Source organism: Molothrus ater, chromosome 5, assembly GCF_012460135.2.
Source record: "Molothrus ater isolate BHLD 08-10-18 breed brown headed cowbird chromosome 5, BPBGC_Mater_1.1, whole genome shotgun sequence".
NCBI lineage: Eukaryota > Metazoa > Chordata > Aves > Passeriformes > Icteridae > Molothrus > Molothrus ater.
In genome coordinates this window covers 67070436-67090474 of record NC_050482.2, presented here as the reverse complement: position 1 = coordinate 67090474, position 20039 = coordinate 67070436, and the positions used below count along the sequence as shown (strand labels likewise).

General features: G+C 37.9%; 1 protein-coding gene across 8 annotated transcripts in view; it reads right to left on the bottom strand.

Moving 5' to 3' along the window:
* Window positions 1-20039, bottom strand: part of ERC1 (ELKS/RAB6-interacting/CAST family member 1) — a 278215-nt gene that overhangs the window by 188035 nt on the left and 70141 nt on the right. For 4 of the 8 annotated variants that reach the window (XM_036400558.2, XM_036400561.2, XM_036400563.2 and 1 more), the window contains exons 4-8: window positions 18194-18268; window positions 16058-16213; window positions 13733-13816; window positions 11064-11231; window positions 4132-4299 (exon numbers count right to left, since the gene is read on the bottom strand). In XM_036400558.2, coding sequence (XP_036256451.1) covers window positions 4132-4299; window positions 11064-11231; window positions 13733-13816; window positions 16058-16213; window positions 18194-18268 — 651 coding nt within the window. The remainder of the gene's footprint in view (window positions 1-4131; window positions 4300-11063; window positions 11232-13732; window positions 13817-16057; window positions 16214-18193; window positions 18269-20039) is intronic. The other 4 variants (XM_036400559.2, XM_036400560.2, XM_036400562.2 and 1 more) reach the window with 1 other exon arrangement.

The window sequence follows — 20039 nt, the reverse complement described above, 5'->3', positions numbered from 1 at the left end:
TATTTTATTTTCAAAGATGCTGTCCCACGGCCTTGAGTTCTAACAGCTTAAAGTGAGATTTTATGCAAGATCCATTTTAAATGAAATGAGGAAAAAAATAATCCCAAAGCTCTAGAAAACTGAGTTTTTCGCATTAAGTTTTCAGCCATAAAGCCAAAGTTCCCAAATTTCTAGCGTGTGCCCTACTTCTTTTGTCTAAAATAAAGGTACTATCAAGCAGCATCACTGTATGAGCTTAGAACTGGAAAAACTCCAGGATTTAAAATGTGAAGCATCTGGTTTCCTCAGCAACCCAGAAAATGTATTTTGGTGCCTACTGGGTATCAGTGATGATGCCAATTGTCATGTTAATTTTTCAGATCTTTGCTGTTTGTAATCTTCTTCTGTCATTTAACTGATCTCTAATCAGCCAGTAAACTTCCATTACTTTCTTCACCTTAATTTTTGGATGACTAAAAAGTACACTTCATAGCTCACCAGCTTTAACCAATACAACAAAAATAATGGTTCATAAAGCAAAGCAAGAGGTGGTCTGTGTCAAGGAATCCAAACAGAGACCCAAAAAAAAGGGCGCATTTTAAATAATTTTTTGTTTCAACAGCAACAATTTAGGATAGCAGAGTTCTGTACACCACACCAAACAATTTCTTGTCAGTGTCACCAGAAAAGGTGATTGACATTTAAAACAGTCACAGAAAATGAAAAAATCATGAGGTCCAAGTACCCATTCAACTATGGCTACATCCTAGTACAGACAATCTCTAAATTTCAAAAGAAGTAAGCAACTCTTCTTAAATGGCCAAGTTATGTAAGTAACTAATTTTTAATAAATTCTGTTATTTTCAGATCTTTATCACTTGAGCTTTTTGCTGCAAATTTTCTTTGTACCTAGCATTAAAAAATATTAGTGTGCAAAATCTAGTTGATTAGAATACAACTTCAAAAATGTCTAAGTACACACTGAGGGAACAGTACTTGGTGAAAAGTGATTGAATGGTACCTACTAATCCAATTCTTGATTTGGTAAATTCCTTCAATATGCTACATCTTTACCCTGTTCCTTCTCATAACTGCTGCTTCCAAATACATATTATTTCCATACAAAAATAGCAATTAACACTATAGAGGAAAAGCACTTTTTGTACCACGTGCCTTTCATGATCTTCCACTCTATTTAGTTAAAACGCCTGAGTACCACTTAAACCATGTCAATAAACTTAAAACAAACATTTACTATCAGATAACTAAACCAGCAAGAGAAAAACCCAGACAAACTACTATCTATAATATCTATGACCTATGAAGATACATTAAACTAGATCTTCAAATCTTCAACTAGAATATAAGACTAAAACCTGATCTGTCTGAACATACCAGTTCATAACCAGAGGGAGGAATAAAAATACAATTCTGCATGGAGGTAAAAGTTTAAAGATTGCCTTTTTTTTTTAATGGTAATAAAATTCTGAACTGTCCTGGCAGATCTGAAAGATAGCACTTGGATAAAGCAGAAAACAAGATGTGCACTTTAATAAGATGCACTCTAGAAATGCAAAACCAGAAAACCAAATCACAGTTTACAAGGATTAAGAGAAAAATATTTATCTGAGAGGCACTACAGGCTTCTGGGTTTCCAGGCAGAGGGCAGAAATAGCTATCTGTGCAGTCAAAAAAGGACAGCCATATATACCAGATAAAATAAGGCTTCATAATTTTTAAGGCTTCATAATTTTTCCATAGCACCTGAAACAGATTTTATGCAAGTTCTCATAACTTCCACAATAATACATATTAAAAAATCAGACAAGTCCTTCCTTAGGTATTTTCTCAAGCTCTGCTTTTCTGTGGAAAAATGTTAAAGAGAACAAGAAAATGCAAATCCCTTTCTATAGAAAATCCCACACCTAGTCTTCAATTCCAGGTCTGGACAAGAAATTAAAAGTCTGAGTTAAAGACATCAGTCCTTGAACTTTAAACCTGAACTTCCAGTTTTTTACCCCAGGGTATACAAAAACCAAAAAGGAATTCCATATTGCACCACAAATCTCAGATAAAAGAATTGTCACCTGGATTCTCCACAAGAATATTCTAGGTTAGCTAGTTACACTCCAAGTTTACAACTCTCACAATTTAACTGTTGATGTTAAAGAAAATGCCTCCAGCAACTTCAAGGCTAAAGCCAATTCAAATCTCTGCATGTGATCCTAGTTAGCAGCAGGAAATAGACATTTTTCTACAGACAGGTTTATGTATTTCATACAGAGAAGCTGAGGATGCTCCATCCCTGGAAGCATTCAATGCCTGGTTGGACAGGGCTTGGAGCACTGCTTTAGTGGAAGGAATCCCTGCCCATGGCAGGGGGAACTGGACCTGGATGATCTTTAAAGGAAGTTCCTTTCAGCCCAAAGCATTTTATAGTGCTTTGTTTCAGTGGGGTTTTGTTTTGTTCTTGTTTAAGATGCTTCGTGAGAGGTTTACAGAACACCACACCACTGTTATCCTCAGTGGAGCTATCCAAGAGAACAGGACCCTCAAAGGTTTCACTCTTAAAAGCCAGGATCCTTTCTTTCCAGCCTGAAAAGACCAGGTACTTTCACTTGAAAGCAGCAGGGAACAGTCCTGAAAAAACAGGTCAGATGCATGAAGACACAAAATGGAACTGTCTCAATATGGATTTCAGTGGTCTCAAAAAAACAAGTATTAAAAAATAACCTTTAGAGCTGCCTATAAATGATCTAATGAAAGATCATTCTCAAGTGTCAAGTAGAGCAAGAAACTGTGTGAAAAAGCAGCGTAAGAGTGAATGGAAATAAAACAACCTCAGTGACATTTAACATTTACACAAATGTCAGACTCCCCACCCCTTGGTTAAACATTCAGCTGGGATCTCAATCTGTGTCTGGAGGGTGCATGACCAATTTTGTAAAACAAAAAGAAACACAGCACAAAAATCAGAAACCTGTGTTTCTAAAAAAATGAAGAGTCAAAAAAATGAGACTGTGAAGACTGGGAATTAGGGCTCTGCTCCAGAATTATTAATTACTTATTTATGGCTGTAGTCCATGCCTGAACTTCCATTCCTGCATGACATTTGCTGTAACAGAACTGAACATGACCTAAACCCTCATGATTTATGGTTGCAGACTAGAAGAAAAGGCATTGGCCAGGCATCAAAAATTAATCAATATTCTGAACTATTAATACAACAAGAATTCCGTAGAATTGTTTAAAGGTCCAGGAAAAAAAACAGAACTAAACCCCCACATCCTCAGGCTAATACACTGAATAAGAGCTCCAAGAACAGCTTCTCTAAAGATAAAGAGAAAAAAAAATGTTCTTCAAATTAAAATTTATTGCAGTACATGCATTTCTCTCTTCTTACCCTGTGTAGAGGAAAACTGGGATATACTGCGTGTGCAATTTGCCACCACTCATCCATAATGACATCTCTTGCCCTAGGGCTCAATGCCCTTTGGGATGCCTCTCTAATTTATCTGACACAGTCTACATGTCTTTTTACCCAGACCTCACCCAGTTCACTGATAACGTCTATGTTTTCTTATCTAAAAAGATATGAAGGATAGTCTGATTATCCTATCCTAGCACTTCCCAAGAAATATTAAGTGTAATAATACAGCATTTTTAACAAAAGTTATACAAAATTCTTCACGAGATCAGTTACAGAGAAATCACCCTAATTGCTTCCACTGATCCAACCTCTCATTCATTCAGCCACATACTGAAGTCATGATCAGCCTGTGCCTCAAATCAGTGTGGTTTTGGTAAGGTGTTGGGTGGGAAAGGATTGATTTTTCAGAATATGTGCCCTTATAAAAATGCCTCAGCCACTGGTAATATTAATATGGAAGCAGAAGCAGCTGGTGCAGCAGAAGCAGCTGGAATACGAAATCCAACACCACCAACGTGCAATCACAGCAAGGCAACAACCTCTGTTGTGAATTCCAATTTTTTGTCAAAAATTCCGACAAATTCACCCTTCATCATATTCCCATTACGTCAATGGACTGGAACATTAATCTCCAGAATGTACATTCTAGTTCAGACTCTCTGACAGCCTTGGAAACTGAGATGCATCAGGTGTTTATCTGACTCGGGGCTCTCCAACCTTACCTTCTTCTGAAGAACGTTGACCTTGCGTTCCTTCACCTCCAGCATGTCCTTGAGGTCATGGATCTCTCCTGCTTGAGTCCCCTTCTCCTCTGCCATCTCCTGGATCTGCTTCGTCTTCTTGTTCAGCATGGTCTCCTTCTCTTCCAGACGTAACCGCAGCGCGTCCACCTGGGTTCAGAGCCGCAGAACAAGCTTTGCTTAGCACAAGGAGAGAAACTTCAGGGAAGTTAAACTACACTTCCACAGGGGAAATATTACAAAGAGATTTGGAACTCAAACACCCCTTTCTTTAAGAATTCAACTTATATAAGATTGAGATAAAACATTTATCATAAGTGACAGGAGATTAAATACTAAAAATAATCAACCGTGTTATTCCCAACAATATGTGAATAATGCTCCTTCTTGGAAAACCTCAAATCATACTTCTCATATAACTCAGGCTTGTATCACACAATACTAAAATTTTTTTCCTCCAAGTAGAAGCCAACATAATGTGTTGTGGAGTTCTCTCACATGCAGGGAAACTGACCCCTTTATTTGAAACATTACTAATAATCAGAGAATAAACACAGACTCCTTGTACCAGACAGTCATTTTATATTCTAGGTTTTGATCACAGTAGTAGCTGAGCCTGAAGGTAATGAAAGCAGAGCTCTTTGCAGCCACTGCAGATCACAACTGGAAAGAGGTTACCTTAGGATGGCTAAGAATATTTTGGCTTAAAAAGCAAAGTAATTGTTTAAATATAACATGTTTTTCACAACATGCAGTTTTATATTAAGGTAAAATAGAGCAAACTACACAGTACAGGATATTGTGGGTGCAATTTGGACACACAAACACACTTAGAGCTCCAAGGGCCCGAGTGAATTTAGAAACACACTCTGGGAGCTCTGTGGTGACCTCAAACTTCAAAACTGCATGTTGAGCATCTTTTGCTTTTCCTTCTGCATTTCTCTTCCATATGTGAAACAGAGCTCACGAGACAAAGGAAATGGGAGAAGGAATCAGAGCTACCTGAATACAAATTCACTGAGAAGAGTAAGGTCACCACAGAGCACAGACTAATCTCAAAGGCTACTGTGCAATACGAAATCCAACACCACCAACCTGCTCACGATCCAAAAGAAACCCACTGACCCTTATCCACTCAGCACTCAGCCAGAGCTCAAATCTGCAAGCTTGGCTGCTAATCTCATTTGACAGTATCAGATTTGGTTCCTGTTAGCTGAATCCATTACAGGACATCAGTCACACAGAGTAAACAGGCTGATCAATGAATTTCTTGGTCTTTCTGCGCAGCACAGACTAGCAGAGACATGAAGTGAAAGGATGACAACCACTGGACAGCCCCAGCTATGGTAAGAATTTAGGAATTTACTCTGTTTATGGTATTTTGTGCAACATTTAGTTTTAACATATTATTCTAATTCCATTTTACTTTGCATTGCTAATGGAAAAGTTGTCTCTGAGGCTCTGCATTTCCAGTGTTCCACCCACAAAACTCTTTGGTATTTTTGTCTGAATCCTTTCATACAGAGCAGAAAGCACTTTCCCTCTTTTCCAGGGAAAAGAGCTGCCCTGCTCTCCCCATCAGCTCTGCAATCCCACTGCCACCTCTGTGTCTGGAGCCTTCTCACTTACACATACATTATTAAAATCACATTCCTGACTTCTCACACAGCAAATGGGGAATATAGTGTGATCTGCAGGGATATTAAGAGTACCAGGTCTTACCCAAATATGATTTATAGAATGGGATAGTATTTGCAATGAAAGGTTTAGCAGGTGGATCAGGCTTTGTCTTCTTTTTTAAAACATACAGTTCTATAGACAGATTAGGTATGTTCTTCCCTGGGAATCTTTGATATTAAAGCTAAGAGTCACTTTCATGAATTCTTCAAGGGAAACAGAAAATCTCCCTCACAAGAAAATAGACACTCTCAACAGTTGTGTTGCAAAATATTTGAGACAGTCCAAATGCCTACAGCACAGCAGTAAGTGAACAGAGAACATCTGCAAATAGAAATTTATCCACAGAATGCTTTCCATTTTCTGATTGATTATTCTCTTTGAACTCTATATTAGCTTATGGTTTGGGGTAAATTGCATTCCTGGTTTTATTTGTGTGAGGTCTTTGCCTAGGAAACCATAGAAAACACTTTCAAAAGTATTTTCAAAGGCTGGCAGGACACACAATCATCACCTTAGCACTATTCCTGGCAGAACACTGCACTTGTTTATCCATGTCAGCTCAGTTTATGCATGGCATCCTCCCACAGTGACAAGAATTGAGGTCTGTGGGAGACAGATGATGCCAACTCCACCAGAGTCAGCTCAGGATTTTCTCAGTACACGGAAACAATCGGGCAAACACCACTGAGGTGCTGACACCCCTTCTCCTGAATTCTGTGTCTTGGATGGTTTTGTCTTAACCCTGTGTTAACCCAACTGCTTTCCCAGTAGTGGACTGCCATGTCTTTAATTCTGCATGGCAGGGAAAACCCTACAGTGCAGCTCAGGCCAGTCCTTCCTGTCACAGGGGCTCACTCACTTGCCCTGCCTGCAGCACCCAAGTGCTCACCAAGCTTTAGCAAAACAAGCACACCTCTAACCCTTCCCAGGTACAGGGGACCTGTCTTCAGGTGGATACCACACACAAGACCTAAATTCCTTCACTCTAAGGGTGATATATGAAAAACTGTGTTGAGGACCACTGATTTGTCTTCACAGAGTTTTCCAGTAGCTGTAAATAACATTCTGTGTCTCCATTCTTAATGTGTGTAGCCATACATTAAACATGCAGAAGTCCAAATTTCTAAGGAAAATTCATCTATTAGTAGCTCCAATTACTACCAGAATAAGCACAATAAGTGATATCATATTTAATGTAAATCTCATCTTAAGCCTTTTTTAGAATGTTGAATTCTGTAATGACAGTCTTAGCTTTCAGAATATTTCCAAACTACAGGGAAATCATTTACATTTTCAGAAGTCCACAGTGAGTTTCAGACCTCACTGTGTTTCTCACTGTGCTCCTGAGTTTCAGGAGCTTGCATTAATAGGACCTGAGATTGAAAACATGGGGTTTTTTCCTCAATTTTATCACCATCTCCACTGTACAGTGGCAAGCAGGTTATTCCAACCCTGGTGATTCCCACTTGGGTTTAAGAAGATGTCAGTGACGCATAGAAAATACAGCACACTCACTTTTCCTGAGTGATTCTTCACATCTACCTGATACCTGTTGAAACCATGGCAGAACCATAATTTAGATCAGTGAACCAAACCATACTTCACTCAGTGGTATCAGAAGGTACAACCTCCCCTATGCTATATCCAAGCCCCAATCGCTCTGTAACAGCAAAATTCTCAAGTTTAATTCTCTGTAGGTGTGACTACAGTAGAGGCAGCAGAAGGAACAGGTGGAATACCAATCCTGAAAGGTGTATTCAAGAGCCTGCAAAGGTTTCTAACAGAAGCCAGCCACTTTTTAAAGCAGATGTTGAAGTAATTCTGTGTTAGCATTCAGAATTTAAAGATCATTGAGAAATACACAGAGACATGAAATTTAAATTGGTATGTGAGGTGAGAGTTGCTTTTTACCTACTGTAGCTATTGTTAGGTGAAGTCTCCAAGTAGAGTAGATTTTAAAAGGATCAGTTTTGTGACATTTCATTACAAACTGGCAAACATCTATCAATCCAAAGAAGGAGGTAAGCCTTTTTACTGACAGCATAGTCTGTAATTAACACTTTAAAGCCATGTTTATTGACTAATTTGAATGCAGTGCTACCACAAGACTTAATTTAATTCTGTATTTTTGACACTGATCTTTCTTTTTAACTAGATTAGAGTTGACTGTTCACCTCCTCATACCAATTGCATCATATCCAGGATGGTCTGTAGATAAGAGTGAATTCTTCATGAACATTTAGCTCCCAGTTTTCCAGACAACTTAGATTACACAATGATGCCAGGGAGCAGAGGTGCCTTTGTGCAGAGGGTGTTCAGGTCCTGCCAGGGTTACAAACTCAGTGCAGGACAGATGTGCTGCTCCCAAGGCCTGCCTGGGTCAGAAGTTAGTTAGAAGAGTTCAACTGCTCTTCCACAAGCTCTAGCACAGGACATTAAACACCTGAACCCAGTGAAGTCAGTTCTGTGAGCTCACCTCAGTGTTTGCAGGTGCCAGCACTGGGTGTTCAGGTAGCTGCTGCTGCTGCAAAGTGTTGTGAGAAACACCCAGCTCCCATCTGGACATTCCTCACTAAATACAATCCACTCCTCTGTCTCTGATTTGGCAGAATCTACTGCAGTTTCAAAATGTCAGTATAAGCCCCAATAGAGAAAAATCCTCAGAAAATTTTATGTTCTAATGAGACATTCCAAGCAAATAAAAACTTCCACACGATTAGATTCATTTTTCTACTGAATATCAATCTGAATTTACCAGAGGAGCAGACCAATTACAGAACCAGCTTGAGCAGTATACAAAAATAAAGGAGACCATTCCCACTGGTTAATGCAACTTCCCACTGAAGCCACAAAACTTCTGGCACTGATCTAAGCTGAAGAGCTCACTGGGTGAAAACTCTGTATGGATAAAGCCTTAGTTCCAACATAAATACTGACTTATTTTTTGTTTTGTTTACAAAGTGACTCTACAATTTTAGAGCTATTTTTAAAGGTTTCTACACCAATTGAAAAGTTAACCACAATATCCTCTCCACCCAATAGCCCTCAAGATAAACACCCCACAAACAGCTCACTGCTGCTTGTAGTTCTAGCGTGGCAGGTGGCACATCCATTTTTGAGATGTTATATCAACACTTTTCCCCACCTCTGAGCAGGTTCCTTAACAGAAGAATAAATAAGAGGTCTTTTCTTTTAAAATGTTTATTTAAATCTGACTTTAAAGAACTGATCCCCTATGAAGATGTCTGACAATCTATGTCAGAAACTGAAGCTCTCTTCCTCCTCACACTCTCTCTAGGTGTCCTGAGAGAAGCTAATTGGGCTTTAACATTGACCAGTGCTGTCAAGAAGTGAGGCCAAGCAGGATCTCACATTCCTACCTCATTCCCTAAGAAAACCCTTGTATGGAAAGATATCCTTTCCTTTAAAAAAACCAAATGATCACAGGATGCAATAACAAACATCTCAGCTGTATGTCCTCAGCATGTTTCAATCCTATACCTAAGAGGATCACCTGTGAACACAGAAAAAAGGCAACTGCGTGATAATTTAATTGTTGAGCTTTCTGACAAGAACTCCCAACAAGGGTGACAAAGATGAGATTATCTTCCAAAAAGTATAAATATCTTCTTGGAAAAAGGAAGCCAGTTTGGTTTTGTGGTGCTACATGAGAATTTCATATGGAAGCAGCCAGTGAAGAACAAAAATAGTCAATAATTATTTAGTAATATAACAAGTTAGAGAGTAGAATCATTTTCTGTATTAAAGTACTTTGGTCTGTAGGTAAAATAAAATCAAGATGTTCTGAATAACTGCCAAAAGTATCTATCTATGGTATATAATCAAGTCTTCTTGGTTTTAAATACTCTGTTTCAATTCTGGACACTTTAATTGAATAAATATGTTTACCTACTGTAACAGCTGAAAGCATGATCCTCTACTGAAGTCTTTTAGCTTGTTAATAAAGTAAATTTCTTCAAGAACTTCACCTCTCAAGGTACAAAAGTACTACTAATTATTACTTAGCAGTGAGAAATGTGTTTCTACTTTTGTAGGTTTGTCACAGTACTGCACATTTAACATAGCTATATTCTTTTCAATCGCTTCAATGGATCAAAGCCTGCATTTTACCTTTGAAAATGTTTATTTACCTAACACCTGCTTTAATGATATTTTGAAATTTAAATATTTCTTTAAATAGACATGTACTAATCTAGGGTACATTCATGAACTAGCAAAAAGGAATGAACAAATTTAACAGGAGGTGTATGATTGTAAACTGAACGCTTTCCCAGTTATACCCACTAATGCAATCTCAACCTCTACATAAATCTGAGAATAATCAGAAAAGCCATCCTGGAACATCCAAAAATATTTCCTCTGCAACTTCATTACTGCATGTCAACAAGGCCATGAGTACCCACAGATTCATCAATTTTGGCTAAAGGAAAGCTAAATTAGGGTAAAAAGTTCAGGCCAATTCTCTTATGCTCTTGTAATATGGAACCTTCTACCACTGTCCCCCACAAATTTCCTGCATGCCTTTTCTCAGCTCTTTTACCTTTGACTCTTAGCTGTAACAACACAAAGTTTTTAATGCATCACTGCCATCTTTTGGACTTCCACTAACACTACAGTTTTCCAAGCCAGAGACTGAGGTTGCTGTCTGCACACAACATTTCATGCCTGCTCTTCAAGAATGTCCAGAAGCAACACGTTTATGCTGCATTCATTATCTGTTTGATGTCCAGATACACACCTGGGTCTTATGCAATATGGGAATTTATTAGGCATTTGTCATCAAAACACAGTTTAGAAAAAATATTTTTCCTTTACCTTGGAATATGCATCATAAACCATGAAAGTCCATATTTTAGGTGTAAGCAAAGCAAGAGTTCCTGGACATTCTGACAGTAATGGTGAAGACTCTGCAGAGTGTTTGCTATTGGTATCATTTTCCTTTCCCTTCTCTCCTCTAGCTACAAGGTCACTGCAAATAAATCCTCCCAGCTCAGACATTGCAACTTCTAATTCAGCCAAGCACTCATGCACACATATTTGTCTTTAGATCAATCCCCTGGCCTAGAGAGCCAAACACATCATCAGAGATACAAAGTGCTCAGAACAAGCATCACTGGATGGCTGTGGGACTGTACAACCTAGGAACAGAAGAGATCATGAGTTTTCTCTCTTTCTCTGTGCACACTCAGCAAGTACAGAATTGCCCTCCTCACCTCTGTCTGCAGGATGGCAGCTCTTTGCTCTTTAGCTGTAAGAGACTCTTTGAGAACCTCGATGTGCTGCTTGCTGTCAGAGAACTGATTGGTGAGGGTCTCCAGCTTGGTCTGCAGCGCCAGCAGCTCCGTGTCCTTGCGTGACAGCTCCTGTTTCACCTGGCCAATCTGCAACACACAGAAAGGATGGGCAAAGGGACAAATCATTTATGCCTTCCTTACAAACTTTACCATAAATACACAACTATCAACCAACTCTAAAATTAACCCACAGAACTATGAAGCCTTCAGTTATCTTGAGTGAAAAGCTGGCAAAAATTTGTGTCATGAGCAAAGGATACAAGGAAAAAGAGAGGGGAGCAATGTCATCAATTTTTCAAGGGAGGTTCTTTTTAATAGCGGCAGTCTGTTGTTATTCATCTTCCAAAGGACTGACCAAACCCAGACAGGTAACAGGGATAAGGTTTTAATGAAGATGAAGCAGAACTGTAATGACAAAGCACCCCTAGCCTGTAATATCAGAGCAGATGAGACACCTGCAGGGCTCTCAGCAGCACCACCTTTGCTTTGAAATGTCAAATCACAAAGCTGCCCTCCAGCTCCCCACCTATCAATCCAGCCTCATGCTTACAGAGGATGTGAAGACATCTTTACTTTTCTCATCATTTACAAAATCAGCATTTTATTCTATGAAACACACTTTAGTTTGTGGAAGTTTCTAAAAGCAGATGCAAATATTCATCAAAACAACATGAAAACTGTTTGTGGAACTGCATTTTGTTGAGAGCGATTTCCTACATTTAATGTAGTGAATTAGATCAGTACAAAAATGCAAATTTATTTCAACAAATGTATGTTGGATTTTTATTAAGAGAAAAAACCCTAGTAAATTTTAAAAAATTTTAATAAGCACAAAAAAAAAGGCAATTATATTATCTAAAATCTTAATTTAAGTGCAATAATCACTCAGGACAACTTTTATTAAGTCTGAGAAAAAATATTCATAAAAGATGACAGAGAAGTCTAAATGTAGTTTTAAGTCCAAGTTTGTAACCAACTTTCTGGTTTGCTTCCTGTCTCACAGAATAGCAATATTTTACTGCTACATATTATATAGCACAGGTGGATGTATCTCTAAAACCTTAAAAGTCTCTGAACAATTCTGTATGTGACATTAAAAAAAATTCCTTAGCCTCAAAAGTGCATTGTCCAGTGCTTAAAAACATAAATTAAAGGACAACACAAGATAAAAAAATTGTCCACGTCACTGCCCATATCTGGAAACATGAACAAAATAATAGTATAGTTATAATTTGTTTTTAAAGTTTTTGATTAGAATAAATGCACATACTTGTAGGAATAACTGAGAAAAAAAAGCTTGGGTAAAAGCAGTTTTATATTGACAATATTTTTTCAATAATGGGCAATTAAAGGAAGAAAACGCTTTACCAAAAAGTATTAAAATAGTATCAAAATAGTTAACCCAGGACTCCTGTGTTCCAGTGTGAAAACTCTACATGAGGGAATGGGGAAGGAGGACATGCACCTCAAAAAACCTCCCAAACTCATTTTATTAAATGGAACACTGAGAAGGTATATAAGAATTTATAGAACTACTCAATAGTTTGTTGTTCACTAATTCAAACCTGCTAAGTTGGGGTTTTTTTCATATTTTACTAAAAGCAAATATGCCCAGAGGATGATTCTGCCACCTATTTCAATTCACCACAGAGATATTTATGTCAGCTGCACTATTTCTGCTGTCAGCCACCAGTTGCACAGTACTGCCAGGCACAGAACAACTGCTGCAAAGAGCTGAATTATTTACTGGTTATCTTTTCTAGAGTATCTAAACAAAAAAGCCTCCTTAAAAAAATCTCAGATGACACAAACTTTTTCAATTAGTAAGTAGATGAATCAGAGTAAAACTTTCTCAAAAAGACAGATTGTTTTTGGGCACATCTCAGAAGAGATGTTTACCACATTTCATCAGGTGAAGCTTCCCAAGCAGCCCTGTGAGATTCTTGTCTCTTGACAAGATTCTTGTCTCCCATTTCAGAGCTGCAAGCCCACCCTGCCAATGTGCCAGAGCTCTTCAGTAAGAATGCAGCACACACCATCCACATTTGCAAGAGAAGTAAAAACAGCATCAAGTGCTCACATCTCTCTTCTTGATGAAACCATATTCACTCTTTTGAGTGAAACTCCAACTTGACAGCAAATAACCTAAATTCATGCTGCTAAAATCCAGCATCAGTTTTAAAAGCGTTCAGCATCCAGATTTCATTATTTTTTGTGAAACAATGTTAAGAGGGTTTGACACAAGTTTTCAAATTTATTTTTTTTACTAGGAACAGGAAATCTCTTTGAAAGTCTGTCCACAAAATGGGTGCTGAATGCTTTTGAAAATCTGCTTCAGTAGAGAAGAGTAGGTTATTGCTCAAACCATTAAAAACAGCAATAAAACAAATACAGATGTTCAGCTGGAGAGTGATGTTATTTATGGACCCCAAAACCATGTGAACAAAAAGGCAGCTACAAGGCTGAGCAGGCTGTTAGTTCTACTTGTTATATCAAGCCATGAAGGAGGTAAGAGAAGAAAGCCAGAAGAGCTAGCAAGCCCCAGTGAATGGCCACTGCACACAAAAGAGAGATCTTACTGCAGAGACCTCGGTCTGGAGACCAGCCACTCTTTTTTTCAGGTCCTCCCCTTGAGCCTCTTTGGCACTTAGCTCTTCCTTCAGTTGCTCTACCTGTCACGACATTGTTATGCTTTTAAATATTTATTATTTGTCAGCTTCTAGTCAGCCTGTTTCACTCCAACTGACTGAAAGTGACAAAGAACCAAAGAGAAGGATCAACAATGGTCACTCATTTCCTCTTCCATTCTTCAGTAAGTCCTCTCAAAAGTTTAATGTCTGTGTAATTTCATAGAAGCTGCCTGACAAGAATTTGATTATGAAACAGAAGATATACAATTATGGTTATGTTTACATATGTCAAGTATGTGGCACTTATCCCAAGGGTATTGAAACTGCAGTTCATGAGGAAATTACAACAGGAAAAAGGACATACTTCAGCTTAAGAGAAATAATGTTAATTGTCAAGCTACAGCCACAAATCACTTATACAATGCTGAAAAAAAAAAGCTGTGCAATTACAGAACAAAGTAGGACAGCAAGATGTGAGGATTGGAGATGGCCATGAGTCATGAGCAAACAGATACCAAAAAGGAAGAAATTTTCTGCAGGAAAATAAGTGAGCAGACCAGGAGACAGAAGAGAAATCAAGTAGCTGAGTAGATCTATAGATCCACAGAGGGACAGGACAAGGGGAAATTGAAGAGTTGCTAACAATGAAAGAAGGAAAGACAGAAGAAAAGATGGAAGGAAGCGGTGCTCTAATCTCCTCCTCCATTCCTAATTTGAACAAGGTGCCTTTCAGTTCCTAGAAGCAACCCAGTGGGATAAGGAGCAAAAGTAAGAACAGATGTGGTTATCTCGAGGTGTTTCAGTGAAATGGTGTGAGGCAAGAGGAAGGAACCCATCCTTAGTACTCAAATCTACCTCAGGGCAAGTAACACTGCTTCCTCCAAGACGCTTCACCCAGCATTCTTTATGTGACCAATAATTTCAAGTAGGCCAAATGCAGTGGGTTACAATTGTTCAGGACCTAGTGGAGTAATTTTCAACCTCTGTTCCAGGGTTTGTATACTGCTTGCAGGGAGTACACATAAGTTAATTTAAAAAGGCAGGACTGTTCACAATATACTTAAATTTACTGCACAAGAAGGCCTGAACCTTCACTAAAGAATGTTAGGACCCACTAAAAGACTGAGAAACAAAGAATGGGTTGACTGCTGCCTACAGACAATTCAATAGCCAGTGTCCACCTTTACACATGAGGACCAACATCTCTCACTGCTGTATTTGTCCTGTATTCCAAACAACAGAATTAATGTCAGCACCACCACTGTTGCAGACTGCTCTCATGCTGACTCCAATGCTGGAAGGAGAGTGCAATGGAAAACCATTATTGTGACAGCTCACCCTCTTCTCAACTTTTACATAATGGAAAGGCCAAACAGTTATATTATACAGCAACAGCTGCAAAAATAAATATATTATTTTCAATGAAGTATCTTTGGAAAGACATCTGACAAAATAAAACCTGAACCAATAATTGATGAAAGGAAAAAGGAAAGGAAAAAGGAAAGGAAAAAAGGAAAGGAAAAAGGAAAGGAAAAAGGAAAGGAAAAAGGAAAGGAAAAAGGAAAGGAAAAAGGAAAGGAAAAAAGGAAAGGAAAAAGGAAAGGAAAAAGGAAAGGAAAAAAGGAAAGGAAAAAAGGAAAGGAAAAAAGGAAAGGAAAAAAGGAAAGGAAAAAAGGAAAGGAAAAAAGGAAAGGAAAAAAGGAAAGGAAAAAAGGAAAGGAAAAAAGGAAAGGAAAAAAGGAAAGGAAAAAAGGAAAGGAAAAAAGGAAAGGAAAAAAAGGAAAGGAAAAAAGGAAAGGAAAAAAGGAAAGGAAAAAAGGAAAGGAAAAAAGGAAAGGAAAAAAGGAAAGGAAAAAAGGAAAGGAAAAAAGGAAAGGAAAAAAGGAAAGGAAAAAAGGAAAGGAAAAAAGGAAAGGAAAAAAGGAAAGGAAAAAAGGAAAGGAAAAAAGGAAAGGAAAAAAGGAAAGGAAAAAAGGAAAGGAAAAAAGGAAAGGAAAAAAGGAAAGGAAAAAAGGAAAGGAAAAAAGGAAAGGAAAAAAGGAAAGGAAAAAAGGAAAGGAAAAAAGGAAAGGAAAAAGGAAAGGAAAAAGGAAATTTCAATTTCAAATTTTCTTACATATTTTTAAGTTATTTTAGTGGCTTCATGGCCAGGTACTAAATCAGTTCTGTTTCCCAGCATCTGACTGGGAACCCAGACCATAATTCCCAACTAAAGCATGCACATTCTCTGCCCTGTTCACTCAGCCCAGTTGAACACAGGGCTGTGAGGTGTTTTCCCAGTACCTTGTTTTTCATGAATTTGGAATGGCTCCGGTACACCTCCATTTGCTTCATCTCCTCCTCCCGCTCCTCCGTGCTCAGGGCTCCGTTGGACTTCAGCATCTGAATCTCCTCTTCCAAATCCCGGAGGCCACGCTCCATGGAAGAGATTTTTGAATCCTGGAAGTGATTAGAGGAGATGGGTAAAGACACACAGGTGATTTTTGTTAGCATACTGTTGTAGCAAAACAAAAGGAGATTTGTGTCCAATAAATTACCTGCCCTTGAAATTTACTTAGGAAGTTCTTAGAGATATCAGTGTTCAACTCTTTACAGATGACAGCTCAGATATTCATTTTTCAATTTAGTTTTTACCTTTCAAGGAAAGCAAGAGTATAGTACTGAAATAAAACATGGTTCAGGGCAGAAACATCATGTAGGATGAAATAAAGAAATAAAATGAATAAATAAAGGAACATGAGGAAATGTTGCCTTTTCAGAAAGAAATGTAATTTTAATTGAATGGACAGCAAAATGTGACTGTAAGAATGGTAAGTAATTGGGTTTGTGCCACTAGTTAATTTAAGTGGGGTCACAAATGGGGAACAGCAAAGCACCATAAGCAAGGAAAATGTGCAACAATCCATTATTGATTGGATAAAGCAGTAAAGGATTCTGGCTCATATGTACAATGCATAAAATATTTCAGTGGGTTAAAAATAGCCATGTGGAAAAAGAAAGTCAATCTATCATTATCCTCATACAGGATGATCAGAGGTATTCATTCTGTGTACCTGGTTTAGTGTTTCTTTACAAGTTTTTTGTGTTAGGAGCAGCAAGAACAGACTCACACAGCACACAGAGCTCCATGCATACTCATGATCATGGATATGTATTCAGCAACTATTATCTCTTAAAGCAGACTATTTTTTTCCTATTTCATTTCACCAAAATATTTAGTCTTTCCTGAAGACAGATCTGATTTGAAACAATACTACAGACTTTCATGAAGAAAACCTTCCTAACTTTTTCTTTGCTAAACAAAGCACAGCTAAACAAAAAGCTGATTTTTTTAAATATAGGTTTTTATTAATGAGATGATATTTTTAAAAGCATCATTATGAAGATCTAACTGGATTTCCTGATTAATGTTTGATACTTATGTTAAAATTGATAAAGTGAATTTTTGCAGCAAAAAATTAGAGGTAGTAAAGTAAAATGATATGTTGAAATTGACAACAGTATTTATCTTCAGTGCTCACATGATTTCCCAGAAATGTCCCTGTGTTTCTCTTTTGATAGCAAAGATACCTAACGTTACCAGATGGTCAACTAGTTTCCATTACTATGGACCACAAGGATGACTAATAAGAGTGATAGCAAATGAAAGATGGGATATAAATAAGGAAAACACTGATATAGAATGGAAAAAGCTGCAGGAGAAGAAAAGGAAGGAAAATAAAATAAAAAGGAGGGATACAAAATGGAAAAGAACAGCTTGCAAAGACAGTTTCCAGTTTTTCAACTCCATTTGTCCAAACGCTGTCTGATGTACTTTATGAGCAATTCAATATGAAATATGATTGCATAAAGCTGTGTAAACCACACACTTGATTATGGCTCCTGAGTTCTTGGCCAATTGCCATCAGTCCATTAAATACTTACACTAATGGCTTAAGAATTCAATCACAAATTCATTTAGAAAAGTTAGGTTTATGATGGCATACAGACATATTTCTAGCTATATGACCCATTCTTTAAGTGGGTGTTGAGTTTGCTAACTTTGCTAACACACAGAATGCAGAGCAGTACTTCAAACGTTGATAACATAAAAAGAAAAGAACCCACATCATAAAATCCCACAAATCTTTCATATTAACCTATCATTCCTATTCTTGTAATATAATGAACTTCTGCTTAACTGCAAGAAATCTGTATCTGCTGCTGCAGGCAGACAGAAGACAAGTTTCAACTGTGTCTGTCTCTTCGGTGATCAATAGTAACAAAATAATAATAGATAATAAAATAGTATAAAAATGTACTTATTTTAAATTACAAGACTGACAGGAGCATGTGGTATTTGGTAGAGTCACCTTTCAGATGAAAACCCATTTTCCAGAGAACAAATTCTACTGCTGCCCATGCACAAGAACCATTTACCTTCATCTCAATAACAGTTTGGAGAGCCTTTGTCTTGGCCGTGTCGGGAGCGTTCTCAAATCGACGATGGATTTCCTGTGCCAGCAGAAATGAAAGCAAGAGTCAGACTAATGGCAGGGCCCCAATACAAACATCATTACTAGAAGCTTCTCTTTCTAATACACAGCATAACTCAATGCTGCTTTCTGGTGTTGCCAGTCCACTCATCTTACCACTTCTCCTATCACAGAAAGGATTGCCAAAAGTTCATTCAACAGAATCCCAGCCACAGGTAAAAAGGCCCAGCACAAACTGCACCTTCAACTCCCCCTCTTACTCAACATAAACTTGAAATGACAGCTGGGTCTACTACAAAGCTCCATCACCTGCCTGCTAAACTAATCTGAACTCCTGATAGTTTCTCATGGAAGACATACACAAAACGCACTTCACTAGAGGCCTACTGAAAACAGCAACACTGTGGTTTCTATTTCAGCAAGTTATAAGGCACAGCTGTTGTTAACTCTCTTTTTCCAGCATTTTTTACCCCAGAGTGGCAACATTTAACTATAGAGGGATGAAAAATATTTCTCAAGGCTCTTGGCCTTGAGCACAGCTGAAAATACATGACTCTAGAGGCTCAGGGGATGCAGACAGGAGGATACAAAGTCCATGTGATATTTCTGTTGATGTAAATTCACAGCAATATCATGCATCAAACTGCTTGCTAAGGGATAAAATTACAGAAAGCTGAAACAACTTGTTCTATCATATAGAGCTGAGGTTTCAAGCTAGCACGTGGTAAAAAGAGGAGAAACAATACAGAAACTATTAACACTCATTCACCCTTTGCCTTCAAACTGTACTGTCCTTACAGCACACTCTCATGTTAACTGCAGGAATGTGAATTCTGTTAGAATGTTAATCTTATACACACCAGAAAAATACTTTGGTGCCCACAGAGCACCAACTGTGATGCCAACTAATCTAACAATGAATTGTGTCATGTGCCCACACACACAGTTCATCCATCCACTCCCCTCAAACACCTGAAAAACAAATCCCAAGAGCCATTCCCAAATTGGTATTTTCAACAGAAATTGTGAGGAGTTAAAATTCTGTATGGCTGTCATCCATGCCAACTAGGTCCAGAAGATTGTTTGAATGAAAAAGGTAGAGTTGCACAGGGCTTTTAAAAAATACTGAGAACACTGCTTGTAAGATTGTGAAGCTCCTACACAGCTCTGAAATAAGCAAGATTGAAATGTGTTGTGACATGCCAAGGGCCACAAGAATCTTGCATAAGTCTGGCATAAGACCATTTGCAAAAGTTGTTGCCCATGAATGGAATAACAAGAGACTCCAATTGAAGGTTTCTCTGGTTTTCAACATTATATTTGTGTATTTTCTGAGAAGATATTTTGACAACTCTGTTTGCAGTTTACATTGGTATTCTCTGAAATAAAAAAAAATCCTCCTGAAAAAATAAACTTGAAAATCCCCCTAAACATATTTGTTTCTCCTAAAGTCAATAGAAAACTTGAGAGCCTCTGCACAATTATTACTGGCACCACATAGACCAGAGTGGAGCAATATTATTATTATTATTCTACTTACCTGTACCTGCATTCCCCAAATGGATTTACTCAAAGAAATTAAAAGAAACTCTTGTGAGCTTATAGCAACTAAGAAAACAAAGGATAAGAAGGTCGAAAATTAACATGCCATAAATCTATTCTGGACACTGTATTACTTTTATTTTAGTAGTTAGGTAACTTCCACTTGTGCAGAGGCACTATTTCTGACCTGAGAATATAAAATCAGCTGCTGCTATGGAAATGGGATAGGTGGAATACACAGCAGGAGA